The sequence below is a fragment of the Mirounga angustirostris genome, unplaced genomic scaffold (assembly GCF_029215605.1).
Source record: "Mirounga angustirostris isolate CCGP_5_RB_7025 unplaced genomic scaffold, mMirAng1.0.hap1 SCAF_17, whole genome shotgun sequence".
In the NCBI taxonomy this organism is placed as follows: Eukaryota; Metazoa; Chordata; class Mammalia; order Carnivora; family Phocidae; genus Mirounga; species Mirounga angustirostris.
In genome coordinates this window covers 6,480,630-6,507,305 of record NW_026991725.1, presented here as the reverse complement: position 1 = coordinate 6,507,305, position 26,676 = coordinate 6,480,630, and the positions used below count along the sequence as shown (strand labels likewise).

The window sequence follows — 26,676 nt, the reverse complement described above, 5'->3', positions numbered from 1 at the left end:
AGCGTCTGCCTTCAGCTCAGGTCATGATCCCAGGGTCCTGGGATCAAGTCCCACATCGGGCTCCCTGCTCAGCGGGGAGCCTGCTTCTCCCTCTGCCTCTCTCTCTCTCTGTGACTCTCATGAATAAATTAAAAAATATGTATATATAATAAAGCTGGTTTTTAAAAAAGAGGAAGTGTTAGTATTTAGCAGGACTTAATGTTTGAGTAGGAATTCCTCAGGTAAAAGAGAATACTTGGAATATGCATTTCAAGCTGAGACTACAAAGTGGAAAAAGTAAAAATTGCACCATTTGGGGAGAAATAAATAATTTAGTGTGACTAGAGCAAATAGTGTATGAGGAAGGTGGTTGTTTTGAGGAAAGGGAAGAGCTAATTCAGCCTATAAAGGATCTCGAATGACTTAATAAGGATTCAAACTGTATTATTCTACAGGCAAAAGAACCAAAAGCTTCTAAAACAGAACTGAAAATATTCTTTCTACCACCTCAAGGGTATCTTACAATTCTACCTTATAACTTTATAATGGTTTCCTTCTCCCACTCCAAGCAGCAGAATAGGACAGAACTCATACCAATAAATATTTCTAATACTTACTTCTGTTTCTGACGATTGCTTCCTTTCAGGAAGTGTCTGATGTCTAGATGAACGTCTCAAGGGTGTCACTATTTCTTCAGTAGCTTTTGACCTACTAATGTGTAAAGCTTTTGCTTTTTCAATCAATTGTTTTGCTTTAGATACATTTTTGGAAGCACTGCTTGCCTAAACAAAAAAATATGAAATATTAATTTAGGTCAGTGGCAAACATTTCATATTTAATAATAAAAAAAATTAGAAAAGGCAAAACCTTGGAGACAATAAAAAAGGTCAGTGGTTGCCAGGAGTTAAGTGGGGAAGAAGGGATGAACAGGCACAGCATAGAGCATGTTTAAGTCAGTGATATCGTACTATATGGATGATACGCTAATGGTGAATACATGCCATGATACATCTAAACCCACAGAATATACAAGACCAAGAGTGAACCCTAATGTAAACTACAGACTCTGGGTGATAATGATCTGACAATGCAGGTTTATCAATTGTAACAAATGTACTACTCTGGTATTGATAATGTGGGAGGCTACGCAGTGTGGGGGCAGGAGGTATATGGGAAATCTTGGTATCCTCCACTCAGTTTTGCTGTGAAGCTCAAACTGTTCTTTTTTTTTTTTTTTAAAGATTTTATTTATTTATTTGCCGAGAGAGAGAGAGAGAGAGAGAGAGTGACACAGCGAGAGAGGGAACACAAGCAGGGGGAGTGGGAGAGGGAGAAGCAGGCTTCCTACCAAACAGGGAGCCTGATGCGGGTCTCGATCCCAGGACCCTGGGATCATGACCTAAGCCGAAGGCAGACGCTTAAGGACTGAGCCACCCAGGCGCCCCAAGCTAAAACTGTTCTAAAAAATAAAGTTCAGGGGCGCCTGGGTGGCTCAGTCGTTAAGCGTCTGCCTTCGGCTCAGGTCATGATCCCAGGGTCCTGGGATTGAGCCCCGCATTGGGCTCCCTACTCCACAGGAGGCTTGTTTCTCCCTCTCCCACTCCCCCTGCTTGTGTTCCCTCTGTTGCTGTGTCTCTCTCTGTCAAATTAAAAAAAAAAAAAAATCAATCTAAAGAAAATAAAGTCCATTAAAAAATATATATAAGAGAAGACTATAATCACAAATCATGCTAAATAAAAGACAAAGAAACAGTTACTCAAATCTTAGCAAGGAAATTAAATTACAATGTGTCTAGTTATACTTGGTTTGCCTTTATTTCTAACTGGAAATTTATTCAGATAAATATAATTACATTTGTGAAAAACACCAAGAGAGATGTCTATATTAGATGTCCACATGGATTAGAAAGAATTGTTGGTTATTTCCCCACCACCACCTTCATGGCATCTGTTCTTTGATTTTAGTCACGTTTAAGATGAATCCATTGGAGAGAGGCTGAAAAGGTACTAATAATGGAAAAGAGCACTAGGTAATAAAGTCTGGCCTTTAGGCCTGACTTTGCCATTGATGTACTAAGTGATCTTGCACATTTAAATATTATCTTCCAGACAATGTGCTTTCCATATTCTGAATTCTATAGGCTTATATGTTTAGATTAAAAACATCCAGGAGCACCGGGGGCGCCTGGGTGGCTTAGTCAGTTAAGCGTCTGCCTTCGGCTCGGGTCATGATCCCAGGGTGCTGGGATCAAGTCCTGCATCGGGCTCCCTGCTCAGCAGGGGTCTGCTTCTCCCTCTCCCTCTGTGCTCTCTTTTTCTCTCAAATAAATAAATAAAACCTTAAAAAAAAAATCCAGGGGCACCTGGGTGGCTCAGTAGGTTAAGCGTCTGACTCTTAATTTCAGCTCAGGTCATGATCTCAGGGTCGAGATAGAGCCCAAGTCAGGCTCTGCATTCAGCTCAGTCTGCTTGTCCCTCTCCCTCTGCCCTTACTCCTGCTCAAGCTCGCTCACTCTCTCTCAAATATATAAATAAAATCTTTAAAAAAAATAAAGTGGGTTACCGCTAGAGAGTAGAAGATGAAAAGTTTTCACTTTTAATTTTATGCATTTCTGGTTTTTTTAACCAATGTTTGCTGTTTTTTAAAAAGTACCGAAAAGCATAGGCATGGATATCCAAAATATATGTAAAAGGGTTGGGAAAACATAAAGATTTGCTTCCGTACAGTACAGCAATAGATTTGTTGTTCTGCTAGCAAAATTTTTGGCAGACTGATCAAATCTTATAAATTCTTACAAATTAATTGACCTAAACTTAAATTAACAACTCAATTATTGAAAGAAACTGTTACACAAAAAGATGTTTTAGTGAAGGTGTGGGAAAAAACCATACACATACACATTTTGGCAAGTAATTCTGCTATTACTTGAAAACTTTTTTTCTAATAGTTGTTTTTTTAAAAAGGTTTTATTTATTTATTCAAGAGAGAGCGCAAGTAAGTGGCGGGGGGGGAGGGAGAGGGAGAGAGAAATTCGAGCAGACTTCATGTTTAGCACAGAGCCCCACCCAGGGCTTAATCTCTCAACCCTAAGATCATGACCTGAGCTAAAACCAAGAGTTGGACGCTTAACTGACTGAGCCACCCAGGCACCCCAGTTATTTTTTTCTGATAAAAATTTTAAAAAGTTCATGTTTATAAAAAAACAAAACAGAAAAATAAAGAAAACTAAAACCAACCATAATCCTATCACCTTGAAAATTTAGTCATTTTCAACACCCTACTTTCTGACCTAGTCACCTATCCTCCCAGCCTTACTTGATTACTCCTGACTACATCAGAAACCTCTCTTGATAGCACTCTTTACTTTCTCCCTGTTTACCAGCCTCTACTCCACCCCACGCAGCTTGGATCCCACTGTACACCACTTCAACTACTCTTAAAAATGTTCTCACCTCCTTTGGCTCCACTGTTCCTTCAAAACAGGGTTAAATATTTATGAGATTAATGGTAAGTATTAAGCATAGTGCCTGGAATGTGATACACAGTCAAAAAACATGATAGCTGTTAAATAACAAAAAAAGAGACACCAATCTTCTGTCGCAGTGGTATTCACCCAAGGATTATGTCACAGTCACATTGGGGGCTTTTCAACATACACATACGTGTACCTACTCACCCTGGAGAGAATTCAATTCTCTCACAGTGGAGAAAAGCAGATTAGTTTGTAAAAGCAGCTAAATTATTCTTACATAGCATCCTACCTCTCCCTTTAGGGTAGTGGTTTTCAATAGGGCAGGGTGAGAGGGTGGCTTTCTTTCCCTCCAGGGATATTTGTTATGTGTGGAGACATTTTTGGTTATCATAACCAGGGGAGCTGGAGAGCTACTGGCATTTCCATGGGTAGAGGCCCAGGTTATTGCTGAACATCCTACAATGCACAATCAGTCCCCTATAACAAAGAATTATCCAGCCCAAAATGTCAACAGTACCAGGGTTTTTAGACCTGTACCAGAGTTACAGACTCCACTTTTTAGCCTCTGATCTATAGAAATAAACCAAAAATTCAATCATGACCTATAAGCAGCCTTAAGGAAAATGATTAGAATGTAACTCTTACCAAAAAACCTTTTTTTTCCTCTTTTAAAGATTTTGTTTATTTATTTTAGAGAGAGAGAGCATGCATACATGCAAACATGGGGAGGTGCAAAGGGAGAGGGACAAGTGGACTCAGGGCTGAGTGTGGAGCCCGACACAGGGCTCAATCTCACAATACTGAGATCAAGACCTGAGCTGAAACCAAGGGTTGAACACTTAACTGACTGAGCCACCCAGGCATCCCCAAGAAAACTTTTTCTAAGTAAATTATACTGTCCTTATTAATTGCTTCCATCTCACTGTAAGATATGTTGACTGATCAATAAACTAATCAGAGGAATAGAATAATAGTGAGTAACGTATATGGCTGTAGTTAACATAACCAATCTATAAAATATGTGTATCTTCTTTTGGCATACTACTTCTAAAAGTAGTTGCTGTTTTAGGAAACAGAATACCACTTACACAATCCCCTAATATTTCAATTACCTTTCTAGTCTGAGAAGTAAAATCTCCATCAGTTGCTTCAGATTTCTCACATCTTCTCTTAGATTTTTTCTTGGATTTCTTAGGAGTACTAATTCTGGTGAATTTCATTCTGGAAAAAAAAAAAAGACATTCAGAAGCACTTCCATGATTATGTGTAAGAATTTCAATTAAATATAGAAAAGAACCAACCAGGGCTCCAATTTCTGGACATTCTTAAAAAAAAAAAATACTCCAGTTAGATTCAAACTACTGATCCAAAGTAAGCCAAACTCAAAGCTGAACTCTCAGAAAACATAAAATGCTTCCTTTTAGAAATCATAAGCTTTACAGAAAATTACCTCCTAAGATCACTCTTCCATTGGCCAAAACCAGCATGCAAGTATATACCTCAAATATATGGCTCCGTTTACCCAAGAAATAAAACTCTTACTTATTTTTAATCTCATGTTTGTTAGATGCACAGAATTCATATATATATATACATTTTTTAAGATTTTATTTATTTGACAGAGAAAGAGAGCACAAGTAGGGGGAACGGCAGAGGAAGAGGGAGAAGCAGACTCCCCGCCAAGTGGGAAGCCCAACGTGGGGCTTGATCCCAGGACCCTGGGATCACGACCAGAGCCGAAGGCAGAGGCTAACCCACTGAGCCACCCAAGTGCCCCTAAAATTCTATTTGAAAAATATTTCTCCAGGGAATTAATAACCGTGATAAGAGTTTGAACTCATCTAAAATACTTCTAAAATTCTTCTAAAATCATGCCTGGCTTTAAATTAAATGTGGAAAATAAACAGCATTTTTGAAACTGTTTTCTTATAAATCAGCTGTGTTGTAGAAAAAATAACACTCTCCAATCCTCGAAGTATTTTCCTTCCCAGCTAATAATATATGCAGAATACTCAGAGCTTCAGAACAAAAACAAAACTTTACCTAATAGGGCTCTCTGAGTCAGAAAGTACTGTTATTAATTCTGCTGTATATAAACTATGCTTTTCTAGTAAGTTGGCTGCTTTTGGAGTGGAAGCCTTTGCTGGACTGCCATCTTCAGAATCGGTACCGCTAAGGACTATTGTAGTAGGTGTGCTGCTGGTTCTTACAGATCTTCTGGTTGGCTTGGGTATGGAAACATTTACCAAACTGTCTTCAGTTTCAGCTTTAGAATGTATCACCTTATCCTTAACTGGTATGCTGGTTTTTCTTGAAGACTTCTTGTTACACGGAGAGGAAATCTTTACAGGGTCATCATTTACTAAATCTTTACAAATAAGACTTTCACTGTTAAATAATGTGCTGTTTTTGAAAACTTCTGTTTTCTTTTGTCTTAAACTCATTCTAAGTCTATTTGGATTCTGTTTATCTCTAAAGGAAAAAGTTGCTGCTTTCTTTTGAATATTTCCCTGTCTATTTTCACCTGGGGTAGTACCAGTACCTAACATTTTCTTATCCTTTTTCTTCAGCTTTTTACTTTTCTCGTTAGGAAATTTTCCTTTCTCAGTGTGTGACGGTGAACTGCCATCATGTGAAACCACCTGAATGTTAGGATTTTCCGTGATTTTTTTAGAATTATTGTGTCTTCCTTCCTCGTTTAAAGATTTTTCATTGAGCTCTTTCTGCTTCTCAGAAGACTTTCTGACTCCATTTTTAAGTGCATCAGATGCCGGCTGCCTAAATGCTTTCATAAACTGCTGTCTTTCTTCTAGGGTGCATTTCGGTTTCACAGCCTCAGCATTTCCAGCTTCCAGCACTGCCAATTCTAACTCTTCCTCCTGTATGACAACGTTAGATTTTCTTTTCTGAACAGTCTGCTCATTCTCAGGATCAGACAAACTATTTTCCATTTCCAACTGCTTCTGTTTCAAGAAAATGGAGGGTATTTTCCTTGTCTTTCTGGGGGGAATAGGGTGAACTTGTGCAAGAACAGTAACTGTCTTATAGCGTACATGTTGGGAAATTTCACAGGTTCCTGGGTCACTTATACAACCACTTTTGACCATATCTTCAACAGTTTCAGAGGGAATACAAATAGACATTGTAGAGTCTGGTATGTGTTCTGCTTTATTTTCCTTGTGACTTTTTAAAAATTCCTCATAGGAGACAGTAATTGTACTATCATTTAAGTGGGCTGTTTTAGTTATACCACCTCTGGAGTCATTTGCAGTACTCTCGATCTCATTAGTTAGGGAAGGGGTTATCTGTTCCCTATCTTTACCATCTTTTTGATGGAGATTTAGCTCCTCAGCCAATGGTATGCTTTCAGATAGATCTATTATATCCCTGTACTTCCTTTTTCTCATTTTTTTGCAATCATTTTTTGTGATCCTTTGTTTAGGATTCACTTTCTTAGAGCTTTTTATGGAGGTCATAGTGCTTGAGTGTTTTTTATCTTGAATACTTTCTGCAAGTACCTCCACATGATTCTTGCAGAGTAAAACAGAAGTACTACTTTCTACAAAATCATTATTTAGACTAGTGTCTTCTTTGCTATCACTACTAATTTTAATTGGAGATTCATTTTCAGTTTTAACACTATTTAGTCGATGAGATAAATTAACTCTTTTTCCTCTCTTCTTAAACTCTAGATTTGAGAACACTTCCAAAGGTGTTTTACAGTCTTTGCCACTGTCAGCAGGCAATGGTGCAGATGACTTTATCTTGCACTCTTTTGCTGATTGTATCTTCTCATTTGTGGGGGAAGTCTTTCTAAAATAATCCAGAATATTACTGGATTTTGGTGAAGAGAAAACACTGTCTCCAGTCTTCCCTATTGGTGATAAATATTTTGTAATCGTTTTGCAGGAAGATCTGTCATCATCTTTCCTTCGCTTTTTGCATGCCTATCAATTTAAGAGAAAAAAAAAAGCAGTTATTTCAAATAAAATAATCCAAAACATAAATTGTAAACACAGATCTAATATTTTACCTAACTGGATAAAAAAAGGAAGGCTCCCTTAGGTAATGAACCTGATATATTAGAAAAAAGAGCTTTTTAAAAAAATTTGTCAGAGAGAGAGAGCACAAGCAGGGGGAACGGCAGGCAGAGAGAGAAACAGGCCCCCCGCTGAGCAAGAAGCCCGACAAGGGGCTCCATCCCAGGACCCTGGGATCATGACCTGAGCCAAAGGCAGACACTTAACCGACTAAGCCACCCAGGCGCCCTGAAGAAAGAGCTTTAAAATTAAATCTACATTCAAATCTCAACATCACATCAGGCCATACACTTATAATTTGTGTATTTTACTTTATATATACTTAAATAAAAAGTTTCAAGGCCACTATACTTATGTACAAATCGTGTTCATTTCTGTTGGCCTCTGTTTACTCTATAACCATTGAATAGTACCACCCACCCCACAAAATTTGTAACAAACACATTGCACAAAAATATGTGAAGTCAAATGCATGGTGGGGACTCTACAAATATTAATTCCATTCCCTTTTTCCTTTTTTAGTTAAAAACAAATTATTCTTGGGGGTGGCTCAGTCAGTTAAGCATCCATCTCTTGATTTCAGCTCAGGTCATGATTTCAGGGTCAGGGGATCAAGCCCCTGGTCGTTGGGCTCTGTGCTTTTTTGCCTTTTTAAAAAAGCAAAGAGATTCTCTCTCTCCTTCTCCTTCAGTCCTTCCCCATCCTGAACTCTCTCCTTCTCTCTAAAATAAACAAATAAATCTTTAAAAAAAATCATTCTATTTCTAAGAAACAGACACACAGTGAACAAACCTATGATCCTCAAATTTACTAATCAAGTAAAAATTATGGTGAAGGACACTTACCACAAATTAAAAAAAACAAAACTTTCCAGTGTTTTGTTATTAAAAGTTACTGCCTGCCTCCTATGTTATTACCCTCACATATCAAGTTGACTATAAATATATATAATACTGTAAAGTTGTATTTCTGTTGGTCATAAATTAGTAACTTACATAATAGAAAAAAATTATTAGCTACAAAAGCTCCATCAGTCTTTTCTTTCATTTTAACTTCCCTCGGTTCATTTGTTAAAATAAACTTTCCAGAATGAAAAGGAAATTTTTAGAAAAAGGTAAGTAATGAGGGGTGTCTGGTTGGCTCAGTCAGTAAAGCATGCGACTCTTGATCTCAGGGTTGTGGATTCCAGCCCCAAGTTGAGTGTAGAGATTACTTAAAAATAAAATCTCAAAAAAAAAAAAAAAAAGATAAGTAATGAATGGGGGAAATATACTTCTGGAAAATTAAAAGGATCACAAAGCCATCATCATTAAAAACAAAGTACTGGGGGGAAAAAAAGAAGATAGCAGGAGGGGAAGAATGAGGGGGTAAATCGGAGGGGGAGATGAACCATGAGAGACGATGGACTCTGAAAGACAAACTGAGGGTTCTAGAGGGGAGGGGGTGGGAGGATGGGTTAGCCTGGTGATGGGTATTAAGGAGGGCACGTTCTGCATGGAGCACTGGGTGTTATGCACAAACAATGAATCATGGAACACTACATCAAAAACTAATGATGTAATGTATGGTGATTAACATGACAATAAAATATTAAAATATATATAAAATATATTTAGAAAAAAACAAAAAAACAAAGTACTGGGGGCACCTGGCTGGCTCAGTCAGTGGAGCTTACAACTCTTGATCTTGGGGTTGTGAGTTTGAGCCCCACACTGGGTGCAGAGATTACTTAAAAAAAAAAAAAAAAAAAAAAAAGGCATAGTACTGATACATGAATAAGGTAGCCAATGGAATGGAATGGATTAGAAAACCAGAAAAAGAAATAAGTAAATATTTAAGAACTTGGTATATGAGAACAGTAGCATTCAAGTTAGTGAGCCAATAAGTAATTAATAAATGGTATTGGGACAAATTTCTAACCAGTTGGATAAATATGAGGCAAAATAAATTACAGATTAAAATTTTATATGTTAAAATGAAATGGTAAAAGCATTAGAAGAAAATGCTAATGAGCTGTTAGTATTATCATTACCCTGAGATAGTATCAAAAGCATGATACTACCGGCTCTGGAGTCAGGCAGATCTAAGTTCAAGTGCTGGCTCTGACATCTACTAGTATGGGACCCTAAGCATATTACTTTTAACTTTAAAAAAAAATTTATTTTATTTTATTTTTTAAAGATTTTATTTATTTGACAGAGAGAGACACAGCGAGAGAGGGAACACAAGCAGGGGGAGTGGGAGAGGGAGAAGCAGGCTTCCCAAGGAGCAGGGAGCCCGATGCAGGGCTCGATCCCAGGACCCCGGGATCATGACCTGAGCTGAAGGCAGATGCTTAACGACTGAGCCACCCAGGCGCCCCCCCAAAAAAATTTTTTTAAAGTAGGTTCCACAGTGTGGAGCCCAATGCAGGGCTTAAACTCACAACCCTGAGATCAAGACCTGAGCTGAGATCAAGAGTTGGACGCTTAACCAACTGAGCCACCCAGGTGCCCACTTTTAACTTTCTAATTTACTTTTTCTTTTATTTTTAAAGATTTTATTTATTTATTTGACGGAAAGAGAAAGTATAAGCAGGAGGAGCAGCAGGCAGAGGGAGAGGGAGAAGCAGGCTCTCCTCTGAGCAGGGAGCCCGATGTGGGGCCTGATCCCAGGACCCTGAGATCATTACCTGAGCCGAAGGCAGATGCTTAACCGACTGAGCCACCCAGGCACCCTTCTAATTTACTTTTTCTAACTTAATTTAACTTACTTTTAATTACTTTTTTTTTTTTAAGATTTTATTTGAGAGAGACAGAGAGAGAACATGAGTGGGGGGGGAGGGTGCAGGGAGAAGTAGAGGCAGAGGGAGAAGCAGGCTCCCCACTGAGCAGGAAGCCCGATGTGGGGCTCTATCCCAGGACCCCAGGATCATGACCTGAGCTGAGGACAGACACCTAACAGACTGAGCCACCCAGGCACCCCACTTTATTTTTTTTTACCTTCTTCCGTCATCCGTATGGATACAGATAATGATACCTCAGCACAGGGTTGATATTAAGCAAAATAATGTATACAAGGCCCTTACCTTGGAATACTAAAAGGAAAGTATCATTACTATGAAATAAGGTAAGCAGGGCACCAAAAGCAGAAACTCTAAGGTAAAGCTTGATAAACTGACCATACAAAAATCAAGAACTGTCTAATTCAAGTACCAAAAGTCCTTCTTCACACCCAAGAAAGCTGAGCAACTGCCTTGATTTAGCAAACAAATATCAGCATAACAACTATTAGCAAGTAGACAAAAGTTATTCAATTCTAAAAAATAAGAAAGAGTCCTAGTTAAATAAGTGAAGGTACATTTTGGCTCACTTCAAGGACACGAGTATGTGTATTTCAGTTAGAATGCTAGCTTGAGATGAAAAGGTGTAAAAATGTAGCAACCATCACTTTGAGATGCTACTCCATTAGTTCATGGCATTAAAGTATCTTTGTAACGACTGCTCAGTGCATTTCACTGAAACTTGGTGAATACATAAGAATAACAGCATTCCTCGGGGCGCCTGGGGGGCTCAGTTGGTTAAGCGACTGCCTTGGCTCAGGTCATGATCCTGGAGTCCCAGGATCGAGTCCCGCATCGGGCTCCCTGCTCGGCAGGGAGTCTGCTTCTCCCTCTGACCCTCCTCCCTCTCATGCTCTCTGTCTCTCATTCTCTCTCTCTCAAATAAATAAATAAAATAAAATCTTTAAAAAAAAAAGAATAACAGCATTCCATGCCGGGACTACTAACTGCAGTATCTTAAGCTCTAGAGCCATGGGAAACTGATTTTTTTTTTTAAAGATTTTATTTATTTATTTGAGAGAGAGAGAGAGACAGCGAGAGCAGGAACACAAGCAGGGGGACTGGGAGAGAGAGGAGCAGGCTTCCCGCCGAGGAGGAAGCCTGATGTGGGGCTCGATCCCTGGGATCATGACCTGAGCCCAAGGCAGACGCTTAACGACTGAGCCACCCAGGCGCCCCGAGAAACTGGCTTTTTAAATAAAATTACTTTGACTCCTGTAGTGACAATCTAAGCGGTAGTCCTAGAACAGGTAGGTGGACAGACTAGTTGAACTTAAAGAGTCTTTTCAAGCTGAAGTTCTGATTCCTTACTATGAACCCACACTTGATCCTGGGATCCTCTGTGACACTTCACAAGTCCAAAACATCAGGTTCCACCAACATTTCAGTATCTGGGAACTGGTCGAGGTATCTTTTCAATCCTGACTTTCCTGGCCCGCAAACATCTCACAATCTCAATGTTTGTTAATACCTATCACGACGTTAGGAAGCGACACATTCCAGCAATTGTTGCACACAATGTCACAACTGCGGGGCCTCAGCAGGTCTCTCCTTTCCCTTCCTAGAGCCAAAGTCGGAATTACCTTTTACCCACCTCGTACAGACCGAGATGCACTAGCTCACCTCAATCTCGTAGTCCTTCACCGGAGGGGGAGCAGCTGCCGCCGCCATGGCCAGGACCCCCACCATGCTCCCAGCTTCCCGGAATGCCGGCTCCTAGGGCGTTGTGCGGCCGAGCCCCGCCAGCCTGGAGGCCATGGAGGCGGCCGGCTCCCGCCGAGGGAGCAGCCGGGCCGCGGGGTCCGTCTCCGACTCCCCCGCGCCCACCGGGATGGAACGGTCGCGGAGGCTGGGCCCAGCTCAGCCGAGTCGGACGCGGGAAGAGGCGGTAAGAAAGCGCGGGCAGCGAGGACTCTGGGATGCGGCCGGCGAGCGCGGGGTGCTCCCGACGCGGGCGCCCCAGGCTGAGCGCCGGGGACTGTGACCCCGGCTGGGAAAGCGGGCCCAACGCAGATCAGACCCGCGGGCTTCGGAGAGAGTTCTTGTCAATTGGGTTTTCGCGCCGTCCGGAGCGCAGGGGGCGGAGCTTACGATTGCTTCGGGAGGCTGCGCGGACGGTGAACAGAGAGGGTCAAAATACTTCTCGGGCGAAACTGCAGGAGGCGGGATTGGTTTCACCGTGGGATTTCAAACTAGCGGGAATTTTGGAGATTCGAACTTCTCACGCCCAGTTTCACGGATGAGAACATGACTAAAGCCCGTTGGTCGCAGAATTAAAACCCTAGATTTTTGATGCCCCAGGCTAACCCTTTTTCAAAACTGGAAATTTGAAAAATACAGGAAAGGAAGTAATTGATTACATTTCTCCCAGACGGAATGTTATTTTGGCGAGCGTCCTACCTCGAAATACACTCTTTCGGGATCCGAGATTGCGACTTTTAACCCTTAATTGAGCTAAAGAGGAGTTTCTTCCCATGGACTTCGTCCTCGCGGGCAGCTGGTTGGAGTGCTCAGCTGTCGCAGGGTACCAGTATTTTGCTGGTTTGTAGTGATGATAATCTCATACGTCATTTGCATTGTTTTCGTGGATTGGTTTAGCTTTGACTTTTTTTTTTACATCAGTTGCAGTGACATATAGAGTATGTTTACTTTGAGTGCATAGTTTTGACTGCATGGTATTAAGTGCCAAGTAGGGCAAGTAAAAGGATATATCAAATAATAAGGGAAGCCACCTTGTCACGTCGGGTTATGCATACTCTTTTGAACTATTGACGTAATTGTGTCCATCTTTATACCATAAAGATGGTATTGCTGTTGTTTTGACAGCATAAAGGGTACAAATTTCTCCGATGAAACTGGAGGTAATTATTTTTTCTTTTAAAATTATTAACCCCGGATAAGGTTTTTCAGGGAGACTGCACTACCTTCAGTCTTCTATATATTGTTCCGTTGTTCTGGTTTATTATTATTATTGTTGTTGTTGTTGTTGTTGTTGTTGTTGTTGTTATTATTATTATTATTATTATTATTATTATTATTATTATTACTCACGGTAGACTAAGAACATTGCCCAAGGAGACAGATGAGGAAGAAGACAAGGCAGAGAAATAAAAGAGAAAATTACAGAGAAAACTGAAAGTCCCCTTGACTTTGACCCCCAAACTCAGTGTCTTCCTCTTGGCTCCAATAGTGGCCATTATTTCCTATTTGGTGGGTAGCACTGCAAACATTTATACTTTTCTATGGATACATGTATGTATCCACAGAAAAATCTTTAGTGTTGTTTTTAATTATAGAAAAGGTAACATTGTAAATATCACTCAGCCTCCTGCTTTTTTCATTCATTATTGTTTTCAAGAGCTATCCATGATACACATAAATCTGATTCACTCCCTTTCATTCCTCAGCATTCCATCCAACTAGGCACATTTTATTTATTCATTTCCTTCATGTTGTCTCCAATTTTCTGTTTCAGTGAATAGGTGAACACACTTTTCTGTATCTCCTTGAACATGTGTAATGTTTCTCCAGAAGACACACCTAGAATTGGAATTGCTGGGTTATCAGGGTTTATATCTCTAGTGCTTTTTATTCGGCTCGGGTCGTGATCCCAGGGTTCTGGGATCGAGCCCCACATTGGGCTCCTTGCTTGGCGGGAAGCCTGCTTCTCCCTCTCCCACTCCCCCTGCTTGTGTTCCCTCTCGCTGTGTTTCTCTCTGTCAAATAAATGAATAAAATCTTTTTTAAAAATTACTAAGCATTTAAACTGCACTGGTTTGTTAAGCATTTGCACTGAGTTTATTTTTAAATATGTAGTTAATGTTTTACACAACTCTTCTTTAGAAGTTCATGGCATTTATAAGTTTTAAATTAAATGAGCTCTCATATTTGTATAGCAATTTAGCATTTATGATGTGTCCATGGGGTTTTTTATTATCTTCCCCATCTGGCTAACCCCTACTTTTAATGATTGATTGATTGCTTTTTAAGAAAAGGGGTTTGGGGGGGAGGAGCAGAGGGAGAGGGATAAGCAGACTCCATACCGATCAGGTGCGGAGCCCACCACGGGTCTCAATCCCAGGACTCTGAGATCATGATCTGAGACGAAATCAAGGCTTAACTGACTGAGCCACCCAGGTGCCCCACCCCTTTTCAAAAGTTATTAACTTTTATATTTATCAAAGTAATGCCTATATTTGGTTAATAAATGTCAAAGAGCATTACAAAACTTACTATCAGAAAAGAGCTGGAGCACCTGGGTGGCTCAGTCAGTGAAGCATCCGACATGATCTCAGCTCAGGTCATGATCTTAGGGTTGTGAGATTGAGCCCCACGTCAAGCTCCACACTCAGTGGGGAGTCTGCTTGCGATTCTCACCCTCTCCTTCTACCTCTGCCCTTCCCCCTGTTCGTGCTTACTCGCTCTCTCTCTCCCTAAAATAAATCAATAAATCTTAAAAAAAAAAAAAAAGAGCTTATTTCTTTTTTTTCTTTTTAAGTAGGCTTGGGATGCCTGGGTGGCTCAGTTGGTTAAGCGTCTGCCTTCAGCTAGGGTTATGATCCCAGAATCCTGGGATCAAGCCCCGAATCAGGCTCCTTGCTCAGCAGGGACCTGCTTCTCCCTCTGCCTGCCATTCCCCCTGCCTGTGTTCTCTCTCTGACAAATAAATTTTTTAAAAAAATTAAAAAAAAATTAAGTAGGCTCTATGCTCAGTGTAGGGCTTGAACTCACCACCCTGAGGTCAGAGTTACACAATCTTGGGACACCTGGGTGGCTCAGTTGGTTAAGCGTCTGCCTTCGGCACAGGTCATGATCCCAGGGTCCCGGGATCGAGCCCCAAATCGGGTTCCTTCCTCAGCAGGGAGCCTGCTTCTCCCTCTCTCTCTCTGCCTGCCACTCCCCCTGCTTGTACTCTCTCTCTCTCAAATAAATAAATTTTGAAAAAAGGGGAAAAAAAGAGTCACATGATCTACTGACTGAGCCAGTCAGGTGCCCCAAAAAAGAACTGATTTCTATGTTATACCCTAGTATAATTTCCCAGAGGCAGCCACTTTCAAAACTCTTCTAGCACTATAAATATCTCCTTATTTTTTTAAAGGATTTTTTTTTTTAAGATTTTATTTATTTGACACAGAGAGAGAGACAGCTAGAGAGGGAACACAAGCAGGGGGAGCAGGAGAGGGAGAAGCAGGCTTCCCGCTGAGCAGGGAGCCCGATGCGGGGCTCGATCCCAGGACTCTGGGATCATGACCTGAGCCGAAGGCAGACGCTTAACAACTGAGCCACCCAGGCGCCCCTAAAGGATTTTTATTTATTTATTTGAGAAAGAGAGAAAGAGAGTGCTCACGCATAAGCAGGGGGAGAGGCAGAATGAAAGAGAGAGAGAAACTGGAGCAGACTCCACGCTGAGAGTGGAGCCTGATGTTGGGCTTGATCCCAGGACCCTGACATCATGACCAGAGCTGAAATCAAGAGCCAGCTGCTTAATCAACTGAGCCACCCAGGCGCCCATCTCCTTATTTTTAAATAGAGCAATATGCTTATACAGCTATTTCTTCATTTAACAATTTTAAACAGTATTCGTTAATGTCCTTTTATGTTGGTTAAGGACTTCATTCTCTTATAACACCACCCTCCACGCTTTCTCTCTTCCACCTTCCCAGTATAGTTATATTATAAAGAATTGTATACCTGTACACAAATGTTCATAGCAGCTTTATTTGTAATAGTAAAAAACTGGGAACAGCCCATCAGAAGGCAAATGAATAGACACATTATGATACATCCATATTATGGAATACTACGCACCAATAAAAAAAGAAATGAAACATGGATGAATCTCAAAATCCTTATACTGAGTAAAATAAGCCAGATGAAAAAAAGAGTACACATTGTATGATTAAATTTATTTAAAATTAGAGAAAATGCAAATGAATCTCTAAAGACAGAAAGCAGATCAGTCCTTACTTGAATTCAGGGGTTGAAGGAGGAATGGATTATATGGAAACTCTGGGAAGTGAGGGAAATGTTTATCTTGGTGATGGTTCCACAGGTATCTACTTAGGAAAAAGTTCATCAAACTGTATACTTGGCAGTTTATTACAAATAAGTTACACTCAGTAAAGCTGTTTTTAAAAATTGTTAAAGCTAATTGAAGGTTTTCAGCATGGGTAACTCATTAGTGGGGTGCTGTCCCTATTATAGGTATGATCAGATGAGCTGGCTTTTTTTTTTTTTAAAGATTTATTTATTTATTTATTTATTTGAGAGCGAGAGAGAGCACAAGAGCACAAGCGGGGGCGGGGGGGGATGCAGAGGGAAAAGCAGACTCCCTGTGGAGGAGGAAATCTGATGCAGGACTTGATTCCAGGACCCTGGGATCATGACCTGAGCCAAAGCCCGACACTTAAGACTGAGTCACCCAGGCGCCCCTAAATTCCTGTTTTTGATGGTGCATTGTGGGTTCATAGAAGAACGTACTAAAGGAATCTGGCAACTTACTGTCAAATGGTTTATTGAGGGAAAAAAATTTTTGCATTTTATTTGCGATTTTTCTGTTGACGTCTGAGATATCTGTAAATTTGAGTTCTCAAAATTAAAAATATATGGCATTAATTAAAATGTTACAAGTTACAGTCAAGATTAGAATTATCTCTTAGTTGGGGTGCCTGGGTGGCTCAGTCGTTAAGCGTCTGCCTTCAGCTCAGGTCATCCCAGCATCCTGGGATCGAGCCCCGCATCAGGCTCCCTGCTTGGTAGGAAGCCTGCTTCTCCCTCTCCCACTCCCCCTGCTTGTGTTCCCTCTCTTGCTGTGTCTCTCTCTGTCAAATAAATAAATAAAATCTTTAAAAAAAAAAAAAAAGAATTATCTCTTAATTGGGGTGCCTGGGTGGCTAAGTCAGTTAAGCATCTGCCTTTGGCTCAGGTCATGATTCCAGGGTCTTGGGATGGAGTCCTGCACTGGGCTCCCTGCTCAGTGGGGAGCCTGCTTCTCCCTCTGCCTGCCCTTCCCCCTGTTTGTGCTCACTGTCTCTGAAAAATAAAATCTTTTAAAAATGTATATTAGAATTATCTCTTAATTATTTTTGATTGGACAGTAGTATTTCTTTGTATGAGTCCCTATTCAAAAATGAGGTACTAAGACTTACTTATAGCCAGTTGATTCTAAAGAATGTGTTAATAGCTTTAAGTGTACAAACAGGGGAGTGAAGAAACTAAAGAAAAAAAATTGTCAGTATGTGCCCAATATAGTTAGGAGCTTTCTGAGAAGAGGCTGGAGAGAGGGGAGAGGAAGCCTTGGCTGACCAGATAACCAAAGTATTCTGGACTGAATCCATGTTTGCCAAACAACTCTCTGGTTATGACCTGATTTTCCAGCTGTTGTAATCTTCGGAGCAATTATATCCTTATTGTAAATAAATAACTTAGCAAGTTGCTTTATTTGTTTCTTGTCTTATTAGCACGAGGAGTCTGACCCTGAATCTGCTCACCTCTGGGTAAACTTGAAAAGTCAATTCTAGACCAGTGTGATGCGAAGGAGATAAAAATGTGTAAAACTCTGCCTGCTGGCTTCTATCATTGACACCTCTAGATCAATCCTCCGGTTACTGACCAGAGTATTTACTTTGCTCTAAAGTTGAAAATAAAACATCCCCAAATTTTAAGCCTGGGAGGGGCGGTTTCACAAGATCTTCTTCAGTTTTCTTTGTATTATTTTTCTGTATAATGTGGCTATATTAAATACATTATTTCCTGCCTCCCATCAGGTCAAGGAAATAAAGTTGAATGAGACCAAAATTAGTGTCTTGGTCTTATGGATGTTTTCCTTTTAATTTTTGTTTTTTCTAAGTTTATTTGTTTATTATTATTATTTTTTTAAAGCTTTTATTTATTTATTTGACAGAGAGAGACACAGTGAGAGAGGGAACACAAGCAGGGGGAGTGGGAGAGGGAAAGGTAGGCTTCCCCCAGAGCAGGGAGCCCGATGCGGGGCTCGATGCCAGGACCCTGGGATCATGACCTGAGCAGAAGGCAGATGCTTAACGACTGAACCACCCAGGCGCCCCTAAAGTATATTTATTTTTAAGAAGATTTATTTTTAGAGAGAGTGCAAGCCTGAGTGGGGAGGGGCGGTTGGAGAGGAAGGGACAAAGGAAGAGAATCCTCAAGATTACCCACTGAGCAAGGAGCCTGATGTGGGGCTCAATCCCAGGACCCTGAGATCATGACCTGAGACAAAATCAGGAGCGGGAGGCTTAACCAACTGAGTCACTCAGGCACCTCAGTTTGTTTGTTTGTTTGTTTAAGTAATCTCTACACCCAACATGGGGCTCCAACTCATGACCCTGGCTCCTCTGACTGAGCCAGCCAGGCACCCCCAATTTTTCTTTCTCTCTTTTTTTTGAAGTTTCACATAGTAAAGTCTTCCGGGGTGGGATCCAATTCTATTCAATTAGCTTTAGAAAGCACAGAGAACATACTGTGTTCAAGAACATTTAGTAAATCCATGGGCGCCTGGGTGGCTTGGTTGGTTAAGCGACTGCCTTTGGCTCGGGTCATGATCCCGGGGTCCTGGGATCGAGTCCCACATCGGGCTCCCCCTGCTCTGTGGGGAGCCTGCTTCTCCCTCTGCCTCTGCTTGTCACTCCCTCTGCTTGTGCTCTCTCTCTTTGTCAAAAAAATAAATAAAATCTTTAAAAAAAAAAAAGAACATTTAGTAAATCCAGGGGCGCCTGGGTGGCTCAGTTGGTTAAAGGACTGCCTTCGACTCAGGTCATGATCCTGGAACCCCAGGATCAAGTTCCACGTCTGGGCTCCCTGCTCAGCGTGGGGAGTCTGCTTCTCCCTCTGACCCTCTCCCCTCTCATGTGCTCTCTCTCATTCTCTCTCAAATAAATAAATAAATAAAATCTTAAAAAAAAAAAGAACACTTAGTAAATCTTTTTTTTTTTCATGTCAGTATAAATTTTATTGAAGGGAATTTCTTTCACTATAAAAGTCAGATGAGTTATAGGTTTAGATATAAGCAAATTCTGTGGAAAAGATAATGAATTACTGAAATAAATGATAATTATACAAAATCACATTAGGAGATAGCAAATGAATATAATGCTGTCTAATATAGGTCAAATACTGTTAAATATTTTAATCAACTGATTGGGAAGTACAGAGAAACATATGCTGATTACCTTAGCAGGTGAGAAATTGTGGAGGAAATTGTAAATTCTTGGGTTGCTAGGATTATGGTACCATGCTCTTTTGAAATTAGAATTGTCTTTTCATGAATAAAAGGAGATTTTGCTAAAAGAAAAAAAGTCACGCAAGAAATGACAAGCAAATCTATATTTAAGAATAACTGTTGTTTCGGGGCACCTGGGTGGCTCCGTCGGTTGAGTCTGCCTTCAGCTCAGGTCACGATCCCAGCGTTCCGGGATCGAGCCCCGCATCGGGCTCCCCTCTCCGCGGGAAGCCCGCCCCCCCCCTCCCACTCCCCCCGCCTGCGTTCCCTCTCTCGCTGTCTCTCTGTCAAATAAATAAATAAAATCTTAAAAAAAAAAAAAGAATAACTGTTATTTCTTTTCTCCCATGTGTTCTCTCTGACCATACCACACCTGAAATAAAGTATTGAATTTCATTTTATAAATACTACTTAGGAAAAAACCCTAAAATGATTAAAAATTTAGGAAAATACAGAAGTTATATAAAAGGTGTAATATCTTATGAAAATAAAGCCTATGTAACATAATTTTGGAACTAGGTTTACCTTAGAATAATAAAGCACAAGCCTTTCTTCTTGTGTATTAGAAAGTTAGGGTGGAAAGAGTAAATCATTTTTTTACTGACTCAATCTGTGCCTAAACCCTCCTATTTCCTTGGACTATTTGACTATCTTTTCCTCTGCTTTACTGTCAAAACCTCTGTAAAGGTCAACATCCTAATTCAAGCCTCTATCATATCATAGCTGGACTAATGCCCATGGTTGTTCCTTATTTACCACTCCATCCAGCTATCCCATGTATTTTCATTTCACTGAACAAATATTTATTGAGAACTTACTATTGCCAACCCCTACTTTATTTTTAAGATTTTATTTATTTATTTGAGAGAGAGAGTGTGTGTGTGTGGGTAGGGGGAGCAGCAGAGGGAGAGGGACAAGCAGACTCCGTGCTGGGCATGGAGCCCATGTGAGGCTTGATCTCAAGACCCTGAGATCATGACCTGAGTGGAAACCAAGAGTCGGATGCTTAACCGACTGAGCCACCCAGGCACCCGTTTCCCTACTTTATCTTTAGACACACCAAAGTGTCATGCCTATCATTTATCTTCCTAAAACATTGCTTTGCAAATGTCACTGCACTTGCAAAAACCTTTAGTGTCTACTCATTAAAGTCAAAACTTCTTAACCTGAACTCCATGGCCCTTATTCTTCCTCAACTTCATCTCTCAGAATATTATTCAGTTCCACCTCTCCGAGTGGTTCTTTCTTTCTTTTTTTTTTTTTTTAAAGATTTTATTTATTTATTTGAGACAGAGAGAATGAGAGAGACAGAGAGCACATGAGAGGGGGGAGGGTCAGAGGGAGAAGCAGGCTCCCCGCCGAGCAGGGAGCCCGATGCGGGACTCGGGGACTCGAGCCACCCAGGCGTCCTTGAGTGGTTCTTTCTTAAAGAACCACTTACATTCCTACTTCCAAGACCTATCCCTTTCCTTAGTTTTGTCCTACCTAGGGTGCATTTCCACAGCCCTTTTGTTTAGCTAATACCTAGATTTATTCTACAGGTATTTGTTGAGTATTTACTAAGTGCCCAGCTACCTTACCTTCAAGATAAGCTAATTTCCCATTTTCTCCAGTAGGGCTTCCCTTTTCTAAATTTCTCCAGGTCCAAGTGTCATTTACTTAGCACAAAACAGGGTGGTCAAGATAGCTTTATTCCAGCCCAGGAAAACTGCAATCTAGCTTTTATTACAGACTGGTTGTGTAACCTTTAGCAAAACATGTTCCCTCTGCTTCCTGGCAGAGGCTACTTTCAGCTCTAATATCCTTGGCCAGGAGTCAGGAAACTACCACCCAAGCCAAATCTGACCCACCACCTATTTTTTTTTTTTTTAAGATTTTATTTATTAGAGAGAGAGCTAGAGAGACAGCACAAGTGGCGGGAGGGACAGAGGAAGTGAAAGAGGGAATCTCAAACGGACTCCCACTGAGCGCCCCTTGCAGGGCTCCATCTAATGATCATTACCTGAGCTGAAATCAAGAGTCTGGCGCTTGCTTAGCCGACTAAGCCACCCAGGAGCCCCAGACTCACCACCTATTTCTGAATGGCCCTTCAGGGAAGAACGATTTTTATTTTCATTTATTTATTTCTTTTAGAGAGGGAGAGAGAGAGCGCGCGCGCAGAGGAGGGAAGGGGTAGAGGAAGAGGGAGAGAGAAAATCTTAAGCAGGCTCCACGCTCAGCCCAAGGAGGACACCGGCCCGGATCTCACCACCTTGAGATCTTGACCAGAGCGAAATCAAGAGTCAGCCGCTTAACTGACTGGGCCACCCAGGCACCCAGATTTTTTATTTTTAAATAGCTTTAAAAGGATGCAAAGAACATTTTGTAACAGGTGAAAATTATGTGAAGTTCAAATCTGTAAACATAAGGTTTATTTGCACACGGTCACGCCCATTTACCTCCGACGTTGCAACTGAGACTTGATGGCCCACCAAGCTCCCAAGTTTTACTGCTTGCCCCTTACAGAGAAAGCTTGCTAACACCCACCTTGGACTTCTGCCTAGATGCTGTACCTACCGCAGGTCATTGTCCTGGCTCCCTCATTAGACTGCGAGCTTCTGAGTGGTGTGCTCTCGTCTGACCCTCTGAGCGTGGTGCCTGCTTCACAGTAACCTTTTGAAACGCCTGCCGCAGCGGGGATTCTCCTTTGCTAGGGAGGTGGGACAGTGACGATTTAAGAGCCATCTGGGTTGAAATACCGACGGCTTGAGAAAGTTGATTCCCCTCTCTGCCCGTTTCCTCCTCCGTGAAATGGAACAGCAAGGGAGGCCGGTAGTGAGGCCCGAATGAGCAAGATGGGAGAAGCACTCCGCAAGGTGTAGTTACTAATCTTTCCCCGACCCCACGCGTCTCTGGAAGAAGCACTGAGATCGGGCGCTGCGCGGAAACCGGGCCACGGCCGCATGGACGTGGGGGCGGGCGGCGCTGGGATCCGGAGGCGGGTCGTACCGGGTGCCGGTGCGGCTGTCAATCAAGGCGGCGTAGGGCGGGGCGGGGCGGTGCTTCCGCCTGCGCGTGGTCGAACCGGGCCGCTCGCCGGCGCCCGGGACTGTGGGGAAACCGCGCCCGCAGCCGCCGGCCGTGCGGCCGGACGAGAGGGCGATGGAGCTGGAGCCCGAGCTGCTGCTGCAGGAGGCCCGGGAGAACGTGGAGGCGGCGCAGAGCTACCGGCGGGAGCTGGGCCAGAGGCTGCAGGGGCTGCGGGAGGCGCGGAGGCAGGTCGGAGGGCCGCGCCCGCAGGGGCGCTGAGGGCCCCGGGGAGGGCGCGGGGTGCCCGGCGGGTGGGTGGAGGGCTCCGAGGGCTGCGAGGGGCGGAAGAAGGGAGGAGGCTCTGAAGGTGCAGGGAGACCCAGCAGGGTCTGGGAACTAAGGAGGTGGGTGCTGGCTGGGGGGAGTGGGGGTGGAGAGGTCTTAAGGCGAAGAGACAAGTTTGGGGGATCGAGGGAGAGTGTGAGGGGGCGTTCCCTAAACTGTGTGGGGCGGTGATCGGGATTGGGGTGGAGGTTGGGGAGAGCGACCGAACAGAGCAAAAACCGAGGGCGTCGTCACAGAGGGCACTGAGGACTGGGGAGAGTTGGGGGAGGTGGAGATTCTTTGGGAAAACCTGCCTTGGGGATGGAGACTGATTTTAGAGAGCCTGAATGGGATATTGGAAGGGGAGGGCTAAAGAGACAGAGACAGGGTAATTGAGAAGCAATAGAGTTAACACTAAATGAATGGGATTAATGCCTGAGAGTAGTATTTAATATCTCATATAATCTTGAATGCATTAAAAAAAAACCATTTAACATAACCCTATTCTAGATGGCTTAGAATTTTTAAGGTGGAGTTGTGTTGGAAGGGCAAAAGAAGGAAATTGAAATACTTGAGGGATAGGATACAAAAGTGTGAGGAAATGGAAAAAGATTTAAAGAAAGGAGTGCTGAAAGGAAAAGCTAACTATACTTTCAAATGACAGCATTATCTGTCCTATGGGGACATGGTTATCAAAGATATAGGAACACCCTGGAACATATACAGAAAAAAGATATAACCCACTGCCAGTGTGTAATGGGACAGATAATCCTCAAGCAGTTATTAACACAGGATCTTCATAAATGCTTTTTGAACGAGTTTGGTTTCATCTGACTGGAATCATTGGAGTGAGTGGGATTTTTCTATATCACACTTAATCTTTTTTTTTTTTTTAGATTTTATTTTTATGTAATCTCTATACCCAGTGTAGGGTTGGAACTCATGACACCGAGATCAAGAGTTGCATGCTCTTCCAACTGAGCCAGCCAAGCACCCACACTTGATAGTAATCTATATTGTCGTTCTAGTAACTCCCATGCAGCACAGAATCTGAAAATGTACAACTGGTAGAATAGTGCTGTGAAAACAGTACCTTTGGATATTTTCACCATTAAGAATACTTGACGGGCACCTCGGTGGCTCAGTTGGTTAAGCGACTGCCTTCGGCTCAGTTCATGATCCCAGAGACCTGGGATTGAGTCCCACATGGGGCTCCCAGCTCAGCGGGGAGCCTGCTTCTCCCTCTGACCCTCTCCCCTCTCATGCTGTTTCTCTCTCTCTCTCTCTCTCTCTCTCTCGCTCTCTCGCTCTTTAATAAATAAATAAATAACATCTTAAAAAAAAAAAAAGAATACTTGGCATGCTCTGAGTTTTCTATATTTTGAAAACCTTGTAGAGCTCCTGTAGGCCAGGCATTATTCTGTAGTCTAGTAGCAAAACTGGGAGCAAAATCTAGATATGGTTATCCAGTTTGATGAATGCTTTTCATGGCCTTCCAATGCATTCATCTTGATTTCAATTTGAAAACCTCTGCATTATTCCTTCTGCTGTTTTGAAATAGAAGTTCTAAATCTAGGACATTGTTTCGAAAGAGATTAAACTATCTCTTATTATATGATTAATGTTTCAGCCAGTTAAGATATCTTCCATATGAGCAGGTTTATTTAACTGCATCTGCAACTAAGAAACAAAGTTGACACTAAATGAATGAGTTTAGCACCTGAGAGTAGTACTTACTAATTTCTTGTGTTAATTTTGAATTCACTTAACAAATTTAGTATGATTGCATTCTGAATGGCTTAGAATTCAGTTTCTAGACCTGTATTTTAAATTTTATATCCAATAATGTAAATACAGGACATACTTTCCTATAAGTTAGTGTAATTCAGTATGGGTTTTTGTTTTGCTTTTGAGGCCCATTGTCTCAGGCTTGAGACAGAAAACACCAAGAGAACATCCATCACAGTTAGGTCCCTGATGACATTGCCTTCTGATTAGACTAATAGCGTAGTTCTCTTTTGTGAACTGGATTGTGTTTTGTGCCAGTTACAAGGCGTCTCTCCTCAAAGCTAATTCTAGTGGATTTTATACATTTGGGTTTGTAGAATAAGTCCTCTGTCAGCTTGGATGCTAAGGAAGGTCCATGTTACAAGAATGTTATCAAAATAAGCAGCTGCTTTTGTTTGGTGGTTAGGATATTTTTAGGGTTCCAGTCATTTTCAGAATAACTACTATTTGGCTTTTTAGTCAAAGATTTTGCATGGGGGAAGGATGAGCAGAGAGGAGAGATGCTCCCCTTTGTGTATATTTTTTACTCGCTGATTTTATTTCCTTTTGGCATATGATTTTTTTATTGATATATAATTTACATACCATAAAATTCATGCCTTAAAATGTGCAATTCAGCATTTTTTAGTATATTCCTTTTTTTTAAGATTTTATTTATTTATTTGATAGAGAGAGACACAGTGAGAGAGGGGACACAGAAGTGGGAGAGGGAGAAGCAGGCTTCCCACTGAGCAGGGAGCCCGATGCGGGGCTCGATCCCAGAACCCTGGGATCATGACCTGAGCCGAAGGCAGACGCTTAACGACTGAGCCACCCAGGTGCCCCATATTTCAGTATATTCACAAAGTTGTGCAACCATCACTACTACCTAATTCCAGAACATTTCATCACCCCAAAAAGAAATCCCATACCGACAACCACTAAACTACTTTCTCTATTTGGATTTGCCTATTCTGGACATTTTGTATAAATAGAATCATATAATATGTGGTCCCTTGTGACTGGCTTCTTCGACTTAGCATGTTTTCAAGATTCATCCATGTGGTAGCATGTATCAGCACTTCAATTCTTTTTATGGCTGAGTAATATTTGTTGCATGGATATACCACATTTAATTTATACATTCATCAATTGATAGACACTTGGATTACTTTCATTTTTTGGCTCTTATAAATAATGTTGCTGTGAACATTCATTTACAAGTTTTTATGTGGATATGTTGTCAGTTCTTTTAGTATATACTTAGGAATTGCTGGGTTGTATGGAAACTGTTTAACTCTTTCAAGCACTTGGCATCCTTTTAGTCTTTGCTTTTGTTTCTTACACTTTAAAAGTCTCTCACGAAATTTGTCTCATGTTAAGAAACCATGCCTATGAAAATCTAGAAGGGAGAAGAGTAAAAATACTTTGTTATTCTGTCAAAAACAACTGCCATCATGTGGCAGTTTCTCTTCTTGTGGTTAAGTTTAGGCCCTACCCTCTGTCTTTACAGAAAAGGAAGTGCTGTGCAGGAATGCATGGGTAGTCTCTAACTCCTACTGTTTAAATAAGTTAAAGGCTAGAGAGATATGTTCATTGTCTTCAGGAAATCAGATCATGTTTACAGCCAGCCTGGCCTAAATGTTGTTGAAATAATTAAGAATAGCTCTCTCTAGTTCCCTGGAATCCTTGGTACTAAGATGTAAATACCAAAGAAATTAACACCCACTCTCCTTAAATACTCATTTGTTCATTCACCCAGTAAATATTTATTGGGTGGGTCAGAGATGCTTCTAGGTCTTAGAAATACCATGGTGAGGGAAATAGACTAGTGCTCTCATGGATTTATTCTTCCCTTGTTGGTGGGTCATTGGAGTATTGCTCTTAAAAACAAAACAAATAGGAAAAACCTAAATTCTTGTGTCCTCATTTTTAGATTTCACTTCCATTGTGTTTTCATTACTTGTTTATTTGTACGGGGTTGGCTTTCCGGCTCGTTGTAAGTAGAGATAGCTGATCGAGATG

General features: G+C 41.5%; 2 protein-coding genes across 4 annotated transcripts in view; one reads left to right on the top strand and one right to left on the bottom strand.

The window, feature by feature from the left end:
• Positions 1-12,446, bottom strand: part of ATAD5 (ATPase family AAA domain containing 5) — a 47,900-nt gene extending 35,454 nt beyond the window's left edge. The window contains exons 1-4 of one of the 3 annotated variants that reach the window (XM_064583577.1): positions 11,937-12,446; positions 5,496-7,399; positions 4,565-4,673; positions 597-761 (exon numbers count right to left, since the gene is read on the bottom strand). In XM_064583577.1, the coding sequence (XP_064439647.1) occupies positions 597-761; positions 4,565-4,673; positions 5,496-7,399; positions 11,937-12,002 (2,244 nt within the window). In that variant the 5' untranslated portion in view covers positions 12,003-12,446. The remainder of the gene's footprint in view (positions 1-596; positions 762-4,564; positions 4,674-5,495; positions 7,400-11,936) is intronic. The other 2 variants (XM_064583578.1, XM_045889431.3) reach the window with 2 other exon arrangements.
• A 10,142-nt stretch (positions 12,447-22,588) lies between these two features.
• The window catches only part of CRLF3 (cytokine receptor like factor 3), a 36,178-nt gene continuing 32,090 nt past the window's right edge, over positions 22,589-26,676 (top strand). The window contains exon 1 of the mRNA XM_045889432.3: positions 22,589-22,809. Coding sequence (XP_045745388.1) covers positions 22,693-22,809 — 117 coding nt within the window. The 5' untranslated portion in view covers positions 22,589-22,692. The remainder of the gene's footprint in view (positions 22,810-26,676) is intronic.